Below are 20,976 nucleotides of genomic sequence, written 5' to 3'. Positions count from 1 at the left end.
TTCTAACACTAATTGAAAGTTGAAAATTGCTTAAATTTCAAGTTAGGTTGATCTGTGAAGACCTGGTATTTTGTAGAGCTTATAGTTTGTTTACCCTCTATATAAATTTGCATAGAAATCTTACCTGGGTTTGGTTTTTTTTTGTTTAAATGTACAGTGTTATTTGAAATAGTTACCTTTGTGCTCCACTGGCAAAATAACTATTTTTTGTTTGCTTCAACAGAATCTTCCACAATCTGTAATTGAAAATGTTGGTGGAAAAATATTTACATTTGGATCTTATAGATTAGGAGTACATACAAAAGGTAAATATTGTTTTAATTATCTTGAGAAGGAATACTTTTTAATTTTTAAAAAATTATAATGACACATCCATCTCAGTTACTTGCAGTGTATTATACAGCTTAGGTTTGCATGGAAGAGAGTACTTCAGGGAGCCTAAATTTGGTAAGAAGAAAGATGTAAAATGATACCTTTCATACCTGTACCCTCCAATGCAGTATTAAGGAAAATAAAAAATTCAGTTTCTCAGTAGTAGTAGCCACATTTTCATTGTTAAATAATCACATATGGTTAGTGGCTACCATACTGGAAAGTGCGCATGAAGTACACTTTTCCCATGGGGGAGTTACTTTGGACAGTGCTGCTCTGTATATCATTTCCTCTACCTGAAGAATATCATAAGAAAATAATATTAAAATAATGATATCTTCTTCTGGAAATCAGAAGAAAAATGAATTAAAGCTTGAAAAAAATCTGTATTATAGTCGTGAAATATAGTTAAGGAAAAAACAAACCAAAAAACGTGTATCTGCAACACAGTAACAATCACTAATAATACTTTCTTAGTTACATTTGTAGTTCTTTTCCCTTGTGTAAATAAATATACAGTAAGAATGTTATCATGGCAGAGAACATTATTGAACTCTTTCTTTTTTACTGAGCATAGTTAGTAAGCTTTTGGTCTTCATAATCTTATTTATTCTTATGTAACAAATAGGAGTCTGAGACTTAAAAAGGCAATACAGCTTGAACAGTTGCTCCCAGCCGTCTCCTGGCAGAGCTAGGATTCTAACTCTGGCAGTCCGAGGCTGTACTCTTCAACCATTAGCCACTAGCCTCTGTTAAAAGTATCTGCCGGTCTCGGGTTCTCTCTGTTGTGGCATTATTCCTTGTCCCCATCTCCCACTACTCTGTGCCGGAAGTAGTACATTTGCTTTTGATGTGTCCTGTGAACTGTATGCCCTTCTCCCCCTTCATGAATATGCCAGATAAATAGCCTTCAGAGTTAGTGCCTCAGGTATTGAGTCTTTTAAGAAAATGATTATGTTGACCAGATTCCATATTGATCTCTTCCTTTTATGATCCCAGTTATTGATTTTAATCATCTTTTTTGTGCTCTCCCTATGTACTCAGTGCTGGCCTCCTATCAAGCACTAAATTAATAACAACTGTTCTTACCATGGTCTGCCTCTGGATCCTTGCCATTGGTCCTTCTTGAAGTGCATAGGTCCCATTTAGGTGCAGGTAGGAGCCTGGAAACACCAGTCACAATGTATAGATGATAACTGTATTTTTTTGTTTCACTAATGAACGTGGCTATGACTAACGACACCAAGATGTTGGGTGTACTCTTGCATAATTGCCTCTCTTACCATAAGAGTTCCTATCTGAGTCACCTTTCTTTGACTCCCAGTTCACCTGGGCCACTACAAATAGAAAATGCTGCAGGAAAAAATATTTCCCATCAATTAGGGTCATGTTTTTCTTATACTGACTGGTAATTTTTTTTTTAAGGAGAGGGGTGCATTTTTAGAGGCTCATCAGTGTAACGTTAACAGGTTTTCAACATCAAATACTGCCATGATACGATGCAAAATAATTTTCTTGTAATAGTAACCAGTGGTTGATGGGCTTAATTTTTTTTTTAGGTGCCGATATTGATGCGTTGTGTGTTGCACCAAGACATGTTGATCGAAGTGACTTTTTCACCTCGTTCTATGATAAGTTGAAATTACAGGAAGAAGTAAAAGACTTAAGAGTGCGTAAATGTTCAGAGTGAAAGGGGAGGAGTTATAAAAATCAGTTTAGTCAATTGAGTGAGTTTTATGGTATAGCCATTAATTTATTGAACTCTTGCAATTTGCCAGACCCTTTTAAGCTTAATGTGTATGCTTGCGTTTTATTCTTTACAGTAGTCTAAAATCATAAATCTGTAATCTCATGTACAGAGTAGGAAATGAGGCAAACAAAATAAATATTAAGCAACTTGGCCACCATCACATATCCGAGTGGCAGAGATCAAGAATTTGAACCTAGGCTTGTGTGACTTAGGATTCTCGAGTCTTAAAGCTGTTTACTGAGAACCTAGTCTCTGTCAGGTGTTGTGGTAAATTATGTTTAAACAATGTCAGTACCGCATTCATTTAAGAGCACTAAAGCTAGTGTAGCCCTAATGTATAGTTTCAGAGACACTGATTTTTAAATTTTCCCACAGGCTGTTGAAGAGGCATTTGTACCAGTTATCAAACTGTGTTTTGATGGGATAGAGGTAAGGTTCAAATAAACAGTTCTTACTGTGTGTTATTTTGATAGGTGTAGGTTAAAAACTTGATTTATTTCAAAGGTTTATAATTGGTGAGTTGGTATGATATTAATACGAATTAAGTTTCTTTTGAAATGGAAGTGACAGCCTACTCTTTGTAGTCTCTTTTAAAAAAGAGCCTAGTGAAACCAGGAGTTAAAATATAGACAGAAATGTACTGACTGTGAAATGGCTGCTACAGAACAGTTTAATTGATAGTTTTTCCATATGCAGGTTTTATATGCTTTTAGTCTCATTAAGGTAATATAACTATATTTTTGCAAGTAGAACTTTGGCTTCATTTAAATTAAATATTTAAGAGTTGAGAGAAAATTGTGACCTGATATCATGTATGCTGAAATATTTTCTGATAGGGAAGGATATATGAGCTCAGATTCTTTTTTTTAATAAATTTATTTATTTATTTGTTTGTTTTTATTTTTGGCTGCATTGGGTCTTTGTTGCTGCGTGCGGTCTTTCTCTCGTTGTGGCGAGCAGGGGCTACTCTTCGTTGCGGTGCGGTGGCTTCTTTTGTTGCAGAGCACGGGCTCCAGGCATGCAGGCTTCAGTAGTTGTGGCATATGGGCTCAGTAGTTGCAGCACACGGGCTCAGTAGTTGTGGCGCATGGGCTTAGTTGCTCCACGGCGTGTGGGATCTTCCCGGACGAGGGCTTGAACCCGTGTCCCCTGCATTGGCAGGCAGATTCTTAACCACTGTGCCACCAGGGAAGCTCTGAGCTCAGATTCTTGAGATGATGTGCAGTTCTCTTTGATGTTTTCAATGTGTGTAATGAAAGTAGTTGCAACAAAGCTGACCCTGAAGCAACTTTAGTTATTTATGTTACTTCTGCCATACATACTGGTACTGGAAAGTCACTCATAGTAATAATGGCGGTTATAAAATTTCAGAAATGGAAGAATAATACTTCATTGTTCTGTAAAAAAAAGTGGTTTCTATAATTGCTGCATAAGGTGCCCAACTCTATCTTCTATGAAATATGACTAATCTTAATAAGTAGACATAAGATGTTAGATTTAGTAAAGGATTATCAAGTTCAGTCAGCTTTGATTTACTCAGTGTTTAAATAAATATAAAACAACCATAATGTAGGTGATGCCTTGTTTTCCCAAAAAGAACATTACCAACAAAGGGGAGATTTTTTGGGGTGGAGAACCAACTCAATTGTGTAAACTTTTCAAGATGGAGATAAAAGTCAAATGGTTACTAGAAATATTTAATGTGCTTGTTATTACTGAGTTGCTTTTTGAGTTACCTTTTTTTTTTTTTTTTTTTTACTGTGAGCATATAGTCTTTATTTCTGTCTAAATTAGGGGAGATACTGGATTTTGGAATGTGTATCATTGGAAAATTTAGGCTATACCACAGGTACTTATTTGAGTAAATGTATAGTTTTTTCCTATCTCGTAGGTGCATGTTTAAATGATTTTTCACAGCAAGCTCTTAAAATACTGATCTTTTTTTTAACATCTTTATTGGAGTATAATTGCTTTACAATGGTGTGTTAGTTTCTGCTGTATAACACAGTGAATCAGCTATACATATACATATATCCCGGTATCTCCTCCCTCTTGTGTCTCCCTCCCACCCTCCCTACCCCACCCCTCTAGGTGGTCACAAAGCACCCAGCTGATCTCCCTGTGCTATGCGGCTCCTTCCCACTAGATACCTGTTTTACATTTGGTAGTGTACATATGTCCATGACACTCTCTCACTTCGTCTCAGCTTACCCTTCTCCCTCCAGGTGTCCTCAAGTCCATTCTCTACGTCTGTGTCTTTGTTCCTGTCCTGCCCCTAGGTTCTTCAGAACCTTTTTGTTTTTTTCCATATATATGTGTTAGCATATGGTGTTTTTCTGACTTACTTCACTCTGTATGACAGACTCTAGGTCCATCCACCTTGCTACAAATAACTCAATTTCATTTCTTTTTATGGCTGAGTAATATTCCATTGTACATATGTGCCATATCTTCTTTATCCATTCATCCGTTGATGGACACTTAGGTTGCTTCCATGTCCTGGCTATTGTAAATAGTGCTGCAGGGAACATTGTGGTACATGACTCTTTTTGAATTATGGTTTTCTCAGGGTATATGCCCAGTAATGGGATTGCTGGGTCGTCTGGTAGTTCTATTTTTAGTTTTTTAAGGAACCTGCATACTGTTCTCCATTGTGGCTGTATCAATTTACATTGCCACCAACAGTGCAAGAGGGTTCCCTTTTCTCCACACCCTCTCCAGCATTTATTGTTTGTAGATTTTTTGATGATGGCTATTCTGACCAGTGTGAGGTGATTTCTCATTGTAGTTTTGATTTGCATTTCTCTAATGATTAGTGATCTGTATATCTTCTTTGGAGAAATGTCTGTTTAGGTCTTCTGCCCATTTTTGGATTGGGTTGTTTGTTTTTTTGATATTGAGCTGCATGAGCTGCTTTGTATATTCTGGAGATTAATCCTTTGTCAGTTGCTTCATTTGCAAATATTTTCTCCCATTCTGAGGGTTGTCTTTTCGTCTTGTTTATGGTTTCCTTTGCTGTGCAAAAGCTTTTATGTCTCATTAGGTCCCATTTGTTTATTTTTGTTTTTATTTCCATTTCTCTAGGAGGTGCGTCAAAAAGGATCTTGCTGTGATTTATGTCATAGAGTGTTCTGCCTATGTTTTCCTCTAAGAGTTTGATAGTTTCTGGCCTTACATTTAGGTCTTTAATCCACTTTGAGTTTATTTTTGTGTATGGTGTTAGGGAGTGTTCTAATTTCATTCTTTTACATGTAGCTGTACAGTTTTTTTGGTATTGAGCTGCATGAGCAGCTTGTATATTTTATTTATATTTTATTAATCCTTTGTCAGTTGCTTCGTTTGCAAATATAAAATACTGATTTTTAAAGTGATCTTATAAAAGGCTTGTTTCTCTAGCAGCATTCAAAGTTTGGAACCATGAAATCATACCCTGAGGAATAATTACCAAATCTGTGCCAAATTTCTTTTGCCCCCAACCTTTGCTTGAAAAAAAGGAAGAAAACAATTTTGTCAGTTGCATTCTATGAGTCTTCAAAATTAGCCAGTTTTTGTTTTGTTTTTATTTAGTCAAAGCTAAGTTGGAGAAACAGACTGGAATATTATAGATACATAAGTTCTTAAATATAAGAAGTTCCCTTTTTACTGACAGGTGTATTTGGGCTACATATAGCCATATTGGCCTTATATTTGGGCACCTTTTAGGATATAATTAATTCACAGTTCATATAGGTGGAGAACTAAACAGTTTTAAGTAATCCAGTATATCTGCATTTAGCAAACTTAGTAAATTAAACTTAGTATGATTAAAATGACAAGTAGCTATTTATACAAGTTCTGTTTAGTATTACCATGTTTTAACATCTGGTTAAAATACCTGTGGTAAGAATTTTGTTTGAACTTTTGGAGGGGTTGTCATGTTAACAGTTGATGAGAAGATCCTGGTTTTAAGGAGTATTAAGTGCTTTCTTTTTTAAAGAAATGCCTTAAAAATAGGCAGACATGGAATGTTTTGTTTTGTTTTTGTTTTAGATTGATATTTTGTTTGCAAGATTAGCACTGCAGACTATTCCAGAAGACTTGGACTTAAGAGATGACAGTCTGCTTAAAAATTTAGATATAAGATGCATAAGAAGTCTTAACGGTATGTAAAAACTTACTTCCTTTTGCATAGTAGCAGTTTTGGTCAAATTTGAAATAGTTTTTAACTCAAGCTTCATAATGAAGCTTTTAATGGCCGTATTGTTTATCCATAGTGAGTCAAATAAAATGAACTTTTTACTTAATAGTTAGACTGCAGTGGAGCATTTAGTAATTTGTTACATCATTGGCATCTTGCATTATTATTTCTTCCTGGGATGTTTAAATACTGTCTGATGTTTGTACTCTATTGCTTGTGGTTCAGGTTTCACCTGGTCACTCTTATTAATTTTGATCCTGATAACCTTTGTAACATTTTCAACTGTTGTGCTTTTAAAAGGGTTACATTTGAGTACTTATTTTAGCATTGTTTTGTTAATATGCTCTTGAAGAACAATTCTTGGAAACTTAAATGGATCAAGCCCTATTCACTATCTCTGAACTGGAAGACATTTTAATTATGGGTTGAAAGTTGGAAATAAAGCAGATTACAGTTCAGATTATTTGGTTTTAGGGTAGTGTTTGTGATAGGAGATAAAAGTTTTATATTTTTTATTTGCCTGTTTATTAACATTACTGATTTTACAAAGTAAATTTTTATTTAATTTGATGTTAGTCTCAAAATTTAAAAGAAATATTATCATTAAACTTTTGATGATTTAATGTTCTGTTTTTTTTTTTTTTTTTTTTTTACTCCTGTTAATCAGGTTGCAGGGTGACCGATGAAATTTTACATCTAGTACCAAACATTGACAACTTCAGGTTAACCCTGAGAGCTATCAAACTGTGGGCCAAACGTGAGTTCAGAATTTGTTGGCTAGCTTATTAAAAATGTTTAAGCTTTTGTTCAACACTAACTTTTCTTTTTGCTTTTCCCTTATCAACAGGCCACAACATCTATTCCAATATATTAGGTTTCCTCGGTGGTGTTTCCTGGGCTATGCTAGTAGCAAGAACTTGCCAGCTTTATCCAAATGCAATAGCATCAACTCTTGTACATAAATTTTTCTTGGTATTTTCTAAATGGTATGTGTTTAGATTATATTAAAATAAAATTGATTGTAGACACTGAAGTTTAGTCTTATTTCTATGACATTTCTGCAGCTGGTCTCAGATTCAAATTTTAGTTCATGATGTAGCAGTATAGGTAGCCTTGGGGAGATCATGTTGTGTATAAAATGGCAAACCTAAATTCCATTCCTTTTCCCTAGCTTTCCCAGGATAGCAAGGCAGGTGCTGTTTGTACTTCCATGCGTAAACTTACTCTCTAAATAAACTGAATTTTAGCTATAATGTCTGCTAAAATCCAATGAGTTGATAGGTGTGGATATCAGTTACTTTGGATAAAACTTATATATACCACCTCTTTTAATTTACTCTTTGAATTCTTCTAGATCTATAGGCCATTAGTTTCCTGTGGTTGTTTTTTGCTTTCAGCTGCCCATTTATCTTTGGTAGAATGTTACGGATGTAAATGTATATAAAGCTTTTAAGGATAACTGTAAGTGCTTGAAAAGCAATTGAGCATCCCTTTGAGATTAGTCATTAACCCAGGAGAGATTTTTTTTTAATGCTCTCCTTCATTTCAGCCTGGTCACATTTGTCAACCATTATTTCTTTTAAGTAAGATAAACGATTGCTATTTCACATTAGTTGCTTTGGCCCAAAAGGTTAGAGTTCTTGGTTTTTAATCAGCTTGATCGGAAAGATTTGTCTTCCCTATGTGTGCCAACCTCTGTACCTCCTCCCTCTGAAAAAAGAGTTTTAGTTATTTTATAAAAATTAGAGTTCTTGGAGACAATTTATAATTTAGAACTGTGCCACACTTTTCAATACACATTCTGTAATTATGGATTTGATAGCACTTAATTATATATAACCAGGTTTGATGAGAAAAATGTCAGAATTTCTCTTAATGCTACACATACATGGCAAATAATATTTTTAAGAAGCTAACCTTGATACCAAAGATGGCAAATGTTTTCCAGTTTTTAATCTCTTCTATAAAGGACTGAAGTAGCTAACTCACAAAACATATCTTGAAAACAGTGTGTTCACATCATTACACATATTCACGTTAATAACCTTTGTCATGAGATAGAGAAAAATTTTCCTAATCAATTTTTATAATTATTCATACTCATTTGCCTATAATGAATTAAAGACAGGATCTTTGTCTTTTCAAGGGAGATTTTATCCTGTTCAAGTTTGAGGTGAACACATCAGATGTCTCGGAATAGTACTTTTAAATTTGAATAGTGCGATATATCAGTTCTTCTCTGCAAGGCAGAGAAGATATATGACTTCAGTCTGAGAAAGCTACCAAATGGTTTAAGTTACTTTCATAGAGGAAATGTAATTCAAGTAGTCTAACGTCGACAGAAAGGAATAAAGGAATAAAAGATTATATATACCAAGAGTGCAAAATGAATGAAGAAGGATCACATTCACAAATGCTGTATGTTTAACAAAATACGTGTAGATGGTAATATCCAATAGTCTTATCAAGTGCTACAATCTTTTTAAACAGGGAATGGCCAAATCCAGTCCTATTGAAACAGCCTGAAGAATGCAATCTTAATTTGCCTGTATGGGACCCAAGGGTTAGTGTATTATTTTTTCCCCTACAAATTCACACTGTGCAATAACAAGTAAAAATCATCTGCATAAACTTCAGGGAGACTTCCCATCCTGTTACGTATGAGTGGACATGTTCGTATTACACTTTCTTTTTAATCTCAACTATAATTTTCCTCTGATGTGAGAAGCATAATTATGTACCCTGTAAACTACATTTAATTGTACATAGTTTATAATATCAAGAACACTAACATTTTAATTTATTCTATATAGAACTACCTTGTAAGTCAAAGTTGTGTGGGCATTTGTGCTTAAAAGAAAAAATAAAAGGATACTAAAAATCCCTGTATTTTTTTTTGTTTGATCTAAATATTCTGTTAAAATTGGGTTATTGTAGGAAAACTGTTGCTTAATGTTTAACCGTGGCAGATAACTTCTGAGCAATATCACTTTAATTACTATGATGTAATTGTAAAAATTGGTTTGGATAATTCAGATTACAAAAGCATGGTTGGGCTGAAGAGGAGCTTCCATTCTGCTTCTTTGGAAGTTACGACCTTTACTGCTTACTCAGTTTAAATGTTTAACATGCACTTTATTAACTGATAAAAGAAATTTAGGTTTGAATAAGGCTTTCTAGGTTTATAAAATTCTATTTTTCTACATTAATTTGCTATTTTATTACAACATCAAAAATATTGTCAGTTTTAAGCTTTGTTAATGACATCAAGCTGTGAATTTTTAAGTTTTCCGAACCTCAAGACATTTAATTTTGGAGGAATGTGAATTTACAATTTCTTCTGTGGAAATATGCCACTTTTATCATTAGTATACAGATTAAAATTAATAGTTATTAAATCATTTCATTATCTCTTAAAATGATACCAACATGGATAAAGTAGTTTTACCATGTGTTAATAAGCTTCTACTCCTGATAAATTAAGGGTATATTAAAAACTAAGTTTAAAATTCGTTTTACATAGAACATGCTATGACATTTCTCAAAAGTGTAATTGTGTGTACATCCCTATTTTTGTTGTAGAAAAAAGAAAAACTAAACATCAGTAGATGCCCAACTAGAACTTTTTTTGCTTGACAGGCACACCATTTCTAGTAAGATCGCCAAAACAGTCATGCCCAAATGATTGAAACAAAACATTAGACCAAATCGCAGATTCTGTAAAGAATTCCTTTAAAACAGTGTCTCTTTACATGGTTTTTCTTTCTCAACTCCAGCTATGAAATGAAATAAAATTTAATCATTGGTTCAGTTTAACAAGGGGTAAAAAGTCCAAGTATCTGTTGCATATGTACTTGAAGAAACTGATTGGCTGTTGTTGTATGTAGGTAAACCCCAGTGATAGGTACCATCTTATGCCTATAATTACACCAGCATACCCACAACAGAACTCCACGTACAATGTGTCCGTTTCAACACGGATGGTCATGGTTGAGGAGTTTAAACAAGGTAAGTGTTCATCCTTATGCTCTCCTTTATACACGAAGGATTTACATACCATTGTACACCCCGTAGTCGGGTATTCAATTAAATTGGAGAAAGCATTCACCGAAGTGGATTTTGGTGTTTATTTATTGATTACAGATTATATTTGAGAATTAACTTGAAAAACTCAGTTTAATTTCTTTTAAGCAATTTATTTTTGATTATATATTGGAAGATTAACCAAAATTTAAAATTGTATCTTTAGCTGGGCCTTTATGGTTTAGTTCCATACTATTGCCATGTGAAATTTTAAATGATATCATAGTTTCTCTCTACTGGGTGATATGAGAGGCTTTTAGCAGGCAGTATACTTGGAAAGAGCTTTGAGCAGGAGTTTGGCCAAACTGCCCACTGTTTTGGAATAACCTCTAAACTTCTGAATCCCAGTAGTACTGCTAATTTGAAGGAGTAGCTATTGCTAAATGGTCTTTAGGGGAAGTAGCTAGAACTGGATTGTTTAATTTGACACAAGTCAAGGAAATAGAATCAGCTGTATGACTGCCAGCGTCAAACTCAGAAGTGTAAAGTTCTTTTCTGTAGTCTAAAGGGGCTCTTCATGGGAAGATGTTGCTATCCTTTTATGGGAAACTTGTTTTTTAGAAAGGCAGGAAGCAAAGCTTATGGGAAATTTTTCTTTCTCGGGTAACTTCAGTGCTTCAGTTTTAGGAGAGAGTCATTCTATGAGCATGGCATTTTAGAGTAATGGCAATTTGCCAGAAACCTGGATCTGAAAGGAACCCTCCAGCTTTTTTGAAAAGAGTGTATGTAAGAATCTGTATGCTCTAGAGTCATAGACTAAACTTGCTATGTTAAAATTATGATTTTAGGATTATAGTGAATGCATGTGGTATATTTAAGATCTTTAAAATTCTAGATTCTTAGACTGAAGCATGCAAACATTTTAATATGTTTTTAATTTAGGTCTTGCTATCACAGATGAAATTTTGCTGAGTAAGGCAGAGTGGTCCAAACTTTTTGAAGCTCCAAACTTCTTTCAAAAGTACAAGTATGTATTTTAAGGCATGTCGGACATGTTGCTCTCTTAAGTAATGGTTTAATGGTAGCATACGTGACATCTCTTTTTGCTAGACTAATGTAGTCTTGAATTTTCCTTTAAACATCTTCTATACAAGTTTTCTTCCTGTCACAAAGGGCGTACTGTTTTTAGTAAACCCTTTATTATTTCTTTATCAAGGTAAAGTGTAGTCCATACAGTTTTGCTGCCTAATGTAACCGAATTTCTACACTTGTAGCAACATCAGTTCTGAAGGCTTGTTAGTCATCACCAAAACTCTAAATCTGTATACCTTGGCAAAGGAGTGAACTGTTAAAATCTGTAGTTAATAGTCTCTATTAAGTAACTATTTTCAGCCAGTTCTGGAAACTTATTTATCATTAAGATTCTCTATAACATAGGCAAAGCTAATAAAATGTCAGTGTATGTAGTCAGTAAAATGTTTTCAGTAGTTATAGCACATGATTGGCCTACCATTTCCCCCTAATGTTAATAAAGCCCCTTCAAATATTTCTACAGATAATTTTCATGGAATCTCAGTGGGTGTAATATTTTTTACTAACGGTTTTAATATAATGGTTTAATACCGTAGTACAGGTTAATAGCCTGATTGTGTTGGTTTTGATGAAAACTGTAAGTTATAATAAATCTTACTTTAAAAAAAATGGACTTGCACTTTTATTTGCCCTGAGCTGAAAACTTGCCAAAGTCCCACTTAAAAAAATTTTTTTTCTTTAATGCTTGAAATTTTCCTGACCATTTGATCTTGTGTTGGATTGTGTTTTGTAATAATCTAAGCAAGATTGCTCTATGCTATTTCCCCAATTAAAAACAAGAATGATGACCTTCATGATGTCTCTGTGTTTTGTTTCTGTATCTTTTGCATGAAAAAGCAATAATGGAGCCAGCTTAATTGTTGTGTTCTGGGAGCACTGCATTGTCAGTAAAAATTTAAATAGCATAACATTGAATGTTCTTGTTTATTACTTATTCCCCATAAGTTGTGCTTTTCCATTTGGCAGATAATTTTCCATTGTTTTTTATTTTAACCACTGTTGAGGAAGTACCTTTGAACATTTAAACTAATAAATATATATTCTGATGCTTTAAAAACTACATCATGAAAGAGTACATGATTACTTGTAAGGAGAATAAAGAAATTGGTCTCGTAGAAAAGTGCCAGCATCTCTAAATCCCTGAGAATCCAAGATGAAGCTAGATAATTTTTCCTGTCTCACTTTCTTGTAGGAGTAAGAGGTGGGTAGAATGAAGTTCTTCTAAGTACCCACTTAAGTGGTTTCTTTCACTTTAAGAAAGATTAGTGTTGAAATTGAAGAAACCTTGATAATGTCATCTATTTGAATAAATTTGTATTACTAGAACTTTGAAGGTTTTTTTTTTTTTTTTTTAAAGCTTGCTTAACTCTTTCTTTTAAAACTTTTAGGCTGTCCTTCAGTCTATGCCAAATAGTACATATAAGGTCTTCAGTTGACTGATTAAAAGATTTATAGATTACTGTCTTTACTGAATTCTCTTGAAACAATCAAATTATTTTAGGTTATTAAAAACAACTTTAAACATAATTAGATATGAGGATGTAGCAACAAATAGAGGAAATTATATCAGGAAAATTTAAATTTCGGCTGTGACTCCTGCGAAAAAAGATTTGAAAACATGACAACAGTGAGCTAATTTTACCTATACCAAATTCTACTTATGTTTTTAACTTTTTTCAGAAATTTTTCCTGTTAAAGAATTAGTAATTGCTATCATTAGACTCTGAGGTATTCCCAGATTTGAATTTTTCTTTTAACATATTGTATGAATTACCCCAAAGATTAGCTGTACAACTGAACTGAAATCCTTAGTTTTGCCTTAAGTCAAAGTTGGTTAAGCTTATTTCAAGTATATCCTGAAAGTATTGTGTTTGTTATGTGAAAAATTTTAAGTCATATAGTATACCTGCCTGCCTTTCTTGGAAGGGAAGAAACCATGAAGGAAATTTCAGTTGTCTTAGAAAGCAGACCATGTTTCAGAAGATATCAGTGTTCTTGTGAAAAAGGGAGAACACTGCCTGGTGAAATTTTATAGTTCTAAGAAAATATTTTTCATGTTTTACCTTTAATATATTCAAGCTCACATAAGTAACCAGCAGTAAAATAAACCATTATTGACATAGGAAATGTGAATACTTATTTCAGATGTTCCATTTCCTTAGGAAACGAGGAAAAAAGCCAAATGTTCTCAGGAATAGGATTAATAATTTATAATTTCAAGGAGTATGTATGTATAGAATAATTTAGCCTCAATGTTTTAAAGACTTTAAAAATAGTGAACTGTAATTCTTGGACCTGAGTTACTTGAAGATGGAATTGCAAGGATTTTTGTCTAAGAGATAATTAGATTTTCGGTGCACATATCTGAGCTGTTACCTACACAGGGAAAAATATTAATGTGATGAAATGGCCAGGAAACCTACTGACAAAATACTTTTTTGGAGTAAACAGTTGTGAGGTAATAATAGCAACTAAATTAAGTGTTTTTGGAAGCTTTTAAAGAGGTTTTAATTCAACTGTGGTACATTTTTATAGTTAAATTTTTTTTATTGGAAACTGATAATCTTTAAATTTGGGGTAAAGTTAATCATTATTGCATTGGCTTCAGTGTTTCATGAAGGCATTTGAGTACCTGAAGCATGATAGTGGCACTGTAAAGTAGGGGATGGTGTTTTTTGGAGCAGCAACAAAATAGTCTAAATTTAGACCTATTTCTGCTTGGTCTCTGTGCTCTGATAGGTAACTTAAGAATTAATGACAGGTTATTCCTATTAAGCATGATGACTGTATTTTGTCTCTCTCATTTCACATTTGCTTAAATTTGGCTGAGTGAAGGACATTTGACTTCGCATACATACTTGCTAAGCTGTTTAAAACTTTGAGCTTTATTTAAACAGGCGCCTTTATCATAAATGATGTGCAGAGTAGACCCCCCCTTTCCACTGGATTTCAGTAAGAACCAAAGTTGAACTCTCTAAGCTTTAAAACTTTAAACTTTGAATTACCAACAAGATTATGTTCAAATGGATTTTATATTTTGCATAAATAGAGAACATTATATATCATTTAAGTTTTTGTTCAAGACTCAGGTGGTCGTTAAGAGTATCCATTTCAGTAGTGTGGTAAAAGAGTGATTTAGAGACTTGAGTTTTGTCCTTATATTAGGTGAACCCAGACAGCTTTGCTGTTTTGAGTTTTTGTGTGCATGCCTGCTTTTTATACTTTGTCTTATCCTGTTATAAGTTGTTATACTTTAGTCAGAGTTTTTTCTCCATCCCCTCTCCGGCCCCCCCTTTTTTAAAATCTGTTGTCCATTTTCAAACTCCCAGGGAATTGGAAATCAGGTTACTGAGCTTATTAGGATTTTGTTTGATTTATAAGAGAGTTTAGGGCCCCAGGATGGTTTTCTGTATATGTAAAATGCATGAGCTTTTAGTGCTTTTATTAACTTTTATTTATTTGGGCTGTGTTTGTTCTGTATATTTGGTTTGCTCTAAATAATTGCTGAACAAATTAAATGTAAAGGAAACGAAGTATTGGTCTGTATGGATTTGGACTGCACATTTACTTTTCTGTCTACGTGTTTTCATATTTATGTATATTACCTCTGTTATCTTAAGTTTATAAATACTTGAAGTTAATTTAAAATTCTTAGTCATAATTCTGACTTTTCCACCTACTATCAGTTTGCTTTTTGAGGTAAAGTTTCTGGTGAGAAGTTTGATTTCTGTTACCTCTAAAATGGATTTTGTATAAAAGTATGTTGGATTGGACTTTTTTTAGTCTTACGAAATTATTCTTTAGTTGTAAATAGTTTGTTTTAAAAAGATTTAAAATAGATAGTCGGTCATGATGGTGTTTTTCTGAAATGAAAACTTGCTTTTGCTCTAATTTGAATGGAATTGGATTCCGTATAGAAATCACATCTCTTCGTTGCTCTCACATTAATGAAGTCTGCATCTTTGTTATAGAAATTCATACTGTTGCTTGAAAAAAATCATGAGGCCTAACTTAAGTATTCAGTTTAATTTTTGCTACCTTTGAATTAAAAAGCATGATGTATTTGATACTATTTTTTTTTTTATTGATACTATTTTTGAAGTTATTGATGTATGTATATTTAGTGATCCTGTTTTTGTGGCTAAAGCCTTGGCGCTTTATTTCCATCAAAGCAATTTTGCTTTAATAGGTTATATTTTAGTGAGGTAGCTCTTCATAGAAAAAGCACTCCACCAGAATCATTGAACCAAATTATCAGTTGATATTTAGTCATCGTTTTTGAATTAAGCTGCTTTTTGGGTAATTATTCATAAAATAACTATCTTTTTCAGAAGAATTAAACTTGCCAGTAGTTAGAAACTTGTGGAATTTAGCATTTATGATTTTATGTGCAAACTGAGATTGCATTTCTCTCTTGCTAAATTGATCTGTAACTGTCAAAAAGCTTATTACATTATGGTGTTAATATCCAGCACAAAGCACTTAAATGAAATAAATAGCATGTTGTCTTTATCTTCAAAGGCATTATATTGTACTTCTAGCAAGTGCACCAACTGAAAAACAACGCCTAGAATGGTGAGTATAAGATTAGATTTTACAAAACAAAAAACAACAACAAAAACAAAACTTCAAAATGAATCAGATAGCCACAGAACACAGTAGGAGGTGGAAGTCCTTAAAACATCAAGTTTGGTTTTGTTCATAAATGGAGCTTTACTACTTGTAATGGAAGTATAGGAATTTGGAGATCCATATGTACAATTTTTTTAATTTGCCTGATAGAGATTCATGTATTATTTCTTAACTGTATATTTAAAGTGCTTTGTTTTAGTTTACTGATTTTTTTTCTTTAAATATTTGTGGGGGCTGTCTTTTGTAACCTTCCTGGTTTGAAATGTGGCTTGATTCTCTTCTTCCTGCAGTTTTCACTTCATTTTTGGGGTAGAACATAAGGCTTTAGTTTTATCTATGGGAGTTTAGACAGTTGAACTGCCCTCATATGTGTGTTTTATGATCTTCATATTACAGCTTTACACAAACATACTTGATTTTGTGCATTTTATTTTATTTTTAAAATTAACCAGAATTTTCATTAATAATGAGTGACATTTGTTCAGGGTGGGCTTGGTGGAATCAAAAATCCGAATCCTGGTTGGAAGTTTGGAGAAGAATGAATTTATTACACTGGCTCATGTGAATCCCCAGTCATTTCCAGCACCCAAAGAAAATCCTGACAAGTAAGCAGTCCTCTAATTTAATCCAGTTTCCCCATCCCCTTTTCAACTTTTGCTCATGGAAGTTTTATAGGCAATTTTTAATAACTCAAGTTACTATTCTGTTGATTACATATGGGTCAGACCAATTTGAAATTTATGGTTTAGGGTTTCCTGATCAGAAACACTGAAGAGGAGCACTGTTTTTTTTGCAAAAAGTCACCCCTGAAATAAGTTGTAATGATGAGGTGCCTATTAACTAATATGAGTTCAGATTCTGTAGGTCTGCACTTCAGCATTTCTTAACACACCTCCCCTTTTTTGTAGAGTGGTTTTCAGGATGCTGTATCAAACATTGATCTTTGCTTTTTATCTTAATTTTCTGAAAAAGAAAACATGCTTTGATATGACCTTGCAAAAATTTGATTTGTGATAGGTTCTGGAACATTGAGAAGATATGTTATTAAAAGCTGCCTTGCCTTATTCTTTTAAGGATCTTTTTGTAGGTCAATTTCTGGTTTGATTGTTGCTGTGTTATTACCTATATGAAATTCTACTTTGCCTGTAACCACTTTGTTGTATTTAGAGGGTGAGGGGAGTTTTAATAGTGAGCTTTTTCAAAAAATGCAGTAGCATTAAAGATTGAAAAATATTAGTGAATGGATCATTTACGATTGTGCTGTAATAGAATAGCTGTTACTCTAATTCTACAGATTATTTCCTTTTGCATTCATGTAAAAGAGTTGGCATTTGAGCTTTTTATAAATTTTTTTGTTGCTGCGATCTTAATTATTTAAAGACTGATCCATTCAGTAGGTATATCATTAAATGTTGAAAAGCAGCTGAATCACCCATTATTATTATGCTGCGGTCATATTTCTGTTCATGTGGCCTTTTCATTTGAGTTTAAAAGTTTAAGGAATGTATGTTAAGGTCTAGTTAAATTTTTATATCTACACTATTTTTCTTTGTTTCAAATTTTTCTAAAACACATCATTCATAAGTATGAACATAATTTTTCTTTGTTTGCAGTGCCTTTGGTACTTAGGATTATCATTAAGAACATTGGCTGTCAGTACATAGATAATGAAGAGTATATTTGTCCTAGGACTCCGGTTTTTTATATAGCAATAAGAATATAGAGGACAGGTATGGAGGAGGAATTTGAGTTTTGATGCAGTTTGGTTTAGAACTTTACTTAGTTTGCTTATATATTTGTATTCTGAGTATTTCCATGTATCTCAGGTTGTCAACCACATTGATAACTGTTTTCATGAAATCCTGATAAACTATAGTAATACGCTTCTTATTTTACAGGGAAGAATTTCGCACGATGTGGGTGATTGGGTTAGTGTTTAAAAAAACAGAAAACTCTGAAAATCTCAGTGTTGATCTCACCTACGATATTCAGTCTTTCACAGATACAGGTATATCTCAACTTAGATAATCAAAACATGTACTTGCATATTTGAATTTGTCTTCATGTGTACCATAGTGGAATTTGCAATAACTGTTAAAATTACTTGGGAATATTTTACAATGATCATCAAAATAACCTTAATATTTTTGGATTAGTTATTAGTTTCAGTCATGTCTAATATATAAATGATTTTTTTTCTCTTATGGTAGACCTAAAGTTAAATGATTGAACCACTTTAAATTTAATTTGCCCACGATTACTTATGAAATTAGAAACCACCTGAATATTTGATTGTCTTAAAAGACTGAATCTGTGTCTGATTGCCTTAATAATCTTGAACTTTAGAAATTTATGAAGCTAAACTTTTGGTGACATGAGGAAATTTTTCCTCTATGTCATTTATAGACTCAAATGTTAATTCATGGGTGGGAAATACAATGATGAGAGCTTCATTTTGGATTGACCTGTACCCTGAGATACAAGGTAGTATGGTTTAACTAAAGACCAGATGGTGGATATAGTTGACAGAAGCTAAGACTCTATGTAGATACGCAGAGTTTCAAGGGAATGGTGAGTGTACTTAGTGACAATGATGAATGTGCATCTTCTTTAGGGACTGATTCTTTTTTCTTTCATACGTCTCTCCTTTCCATTTAAAAAAATTTTAGTGTGTGTCTTCCTCACCTGTCCACAATAAGGATTCTTCACCTAAGGACGTTCAGATGTAACAGTAAAAGTTTTTTACCTCCTTGGAGAAGGAGAGACAAAAATCGGTACATTTTTTTTAAAATGTCAGTATCATACACTAAATGTAAAGGAGAAATAAAAGGAAAAGAATATGTATTTCAGTATGTAAATGCTTAGGTACAGTGACTAGAAGACATACCTAAGTAGGTAATTGCAGCTATATGTAGAATCATTAGCAGTGTGGTATCTGCATTCCTGTGATACAGGTGTTACCTGTTGTGATTCAGAGACCATCAGCAGCATTGCCATTGGTGACATGAATTTTCCTAGAAAATTCAGCTTAAAAATACTTTGTTTTTATGTAAAATTGAGTTGAGTTCTTATTCAAATAATTGATAAAGTAGGTTTTTCATCTTTAGGAATGTAAGGAGGACGTGGTACAGTGCTTTGTGAAGAACTGTCCACGTTGAAGGGTATTTAGTGTCCCTATCAAGTCGTAGCCTTTAATCATTACGACAACAAAAGCACTTAAACAGATGTTTTAGGATGTGATTTGGAGTGTGGAAACTCCACTTGCTGAACACCAGAGTAGTGGTTTTTTCCAAAGTAAAAATTCTGATGTCAACTTAAACTATTTATGAACTAACAAATGATGTAGAGATACTTGGACTAGAAAATTTGTTTTGGACATTATACCTAATTGAACTGCTTATCAAAGATTGTACTAATGAACCATCAAGATTTTAAAGCAACTTTCAGGTATTTTGGGAAGGAAATATTTAGTTGTCCTGTATCTTGAAACATTTTAATGGAATACTTTGTGGGATTTTCTAATAAAACATATTTAACATGTTGAAAACTCAAAATTCTTACTCCCAGTCTCCTCTAGCTTCTCTTCAAATCTTTTTGATCTCAGGCAGTGGCAGCTGTGTCCTTGTAGTTGCTGAAGCTAGAAATCTTGCAATCTTCCTTGAATCCCCATACTTGGTATTAATCTATTAAAAAATCCTCCTGTCCCTACTTTCAGAGTATGTTGAGATTTCTGCTACTAATTGCTGTTTATACTGCTATTACCCGTAGTCCAAGCCACTTATCACTGGTCTTTTGGATTACTGCCATTTCTGTAGTTTTCTTGTTCTGCCTTCAGCTGTTCTTAGTCAGCATCCAAAACGACATTAAGCCAAATCATGTCTCACCTGCTTAAAACCTATAATGGCTACCCATCTCACCCTGAATCAGTCCAGATCTTTACTGTGGTTTGCAAGCCTTTATGTGATCTAGTCTTCTTATTATGTCTCTGACCTCATTTCTTATATTGATAATAAGAAATATGTAGACATATATAAAACTAATAAGTTCGGAATCCTTTATTCATATGTCTTGAGACCAGTAAGGTAACAAAGTTAGTAAATAATATTCCCAGTAGGGTCTGGAGCGACATTTGGTAGTCAAAGGCAGTAACATTTCTGTAAGATATTTCTATAAGGTATAGGTAGAGAGATTAAATAGCTACAAATAGTTCAAATCAGGGTTTGTTGCCAGTTGAGGTTTGGTGCCAGTCTTAGGAAAAACTTCTATTTTGGGGAGCTTTTGGGATTTTACAGTTGCAGATAAGGGATTATGGATCCTCTACTTTCCCTTCTCCCCATGGCCTTTTTGTTACTCCTCAAACATCCCAGGCATGCTCAGGGCCTTTTGTCCTTGATGTTTGCTCTTCCTAGAGCAGATTCCACCAGGTACTCGCAGTTTATTTACTCACGTCCATTTGAGTCTTCACTCAAACGTAATCTCAGTTTCCAGGCTGAGCTTCCTGTCATCTTCCCTACTCAAGTTTTTCTCCATAGCTCTTATCCCTGATCTGGTATGAAATAGATTTTACCTTTTTTTCTGTCGTGTTTCTCCACTAGAATGTGGACTCTGAAGTTCTTGGTTATATATAGTTCCCACTATATCCCCCATGTCTAGAACATGTGATATACAGTATAGGTGCCCAGTAAATAGTTGTATGACTGAGTGAATGAAATTTTCCACTTTGTTGTTTTGCTGTGGTTGTTACATACCTGGGCTAGAATTTTAAATTATACTGGTAGCATAAATAAGTATGAATTAAGAAACCCCTTTTCTCCAGTTCTGTCATTTCTTAAGGAGTTAACTCTTTTATTACTTTAAGAGCTTTTACACTGGAAGAATTAATATACTATGTGTTTTTATTCGTTATGTACACCGTGTGGTAAAAGGCACT

At 33.6% G+C, this 20,976-nt stretch overlaps 1 protein-coding gene across 13 annotated transcripts in view; it reads left to right on the top strand.

Annotated features, from left to right (window-relative positions):
• The window catches only part of PAPOLA (poly(A) polymerase alpha), a 58,670-nt gene that overhangs the window by 20,013 nt on the left and 17,681 nt on the right, over positions 1-20,976 (top strand). For 12 of the 13 annotated variants that reach the window (XM_082450743.1, XM_082450740.1, XM_082450738.1 and 9 more), the window contains 12 exons: positions 224-305; positions 1,932-2,041; positions 2,498-2,551; positions 6,152-6,263; positions 6,967-7,056; positions 7,147-7,285; positions 8,790-8,862; positions 10,187-10,307; positions 11,265-11,349; positions 15,936-15,989; positions 16,532-16,651; positions 17,945-18,054. In XM_082450743.1, coding sequence (XP_082306869.1) covers positions 224-305; positions 1,932-2,041; positions 2,498-2,551; positions 6,152-6,263; positions 6,967-7,056; positions 7,147-7,285; positions 8,790-8,862; positions 10,187-10,307; positions 11,265-11,349; positions 15,936-15,989; positions 16,532-16,651; positions 17,945-18,054 — 1,150 coding nt within the window. The remainder of the gene's footprint in view (positions 1-223; positions 306-1,931; positions 2,042-2,497; positions 2,552-6,151; positions 6,264-6,966; positions 7,057-7,146; positions 7,286-8,789; positions 8,863-10,186; positions 10,308-11,264; positions 11,350-15,935; positions 15,990-16,531; positions 16,652-17,944; positions 18,055-20,976) is intronic. The other variant, XM_082450737.1, reaches the window with a different exon arrangement.

The sequence above is a fragment of the Balaenoptera physalus genome (assembly GCF_965194825.1).
Source record: "Balaenoptera physalus genome assembly, chromosome: 2".
Lineage (NCBI taxonomy): Eukaryota > Metazoa > Chordata > Mammalia > Artiodactyla > Balaenopteridae > Balaenoptera > Balaenoptera physalus.
Note: the sequence above shows the minus strand (reverse complement) of the source record. Positions and strands in the feature narration are given on the sequence as shown.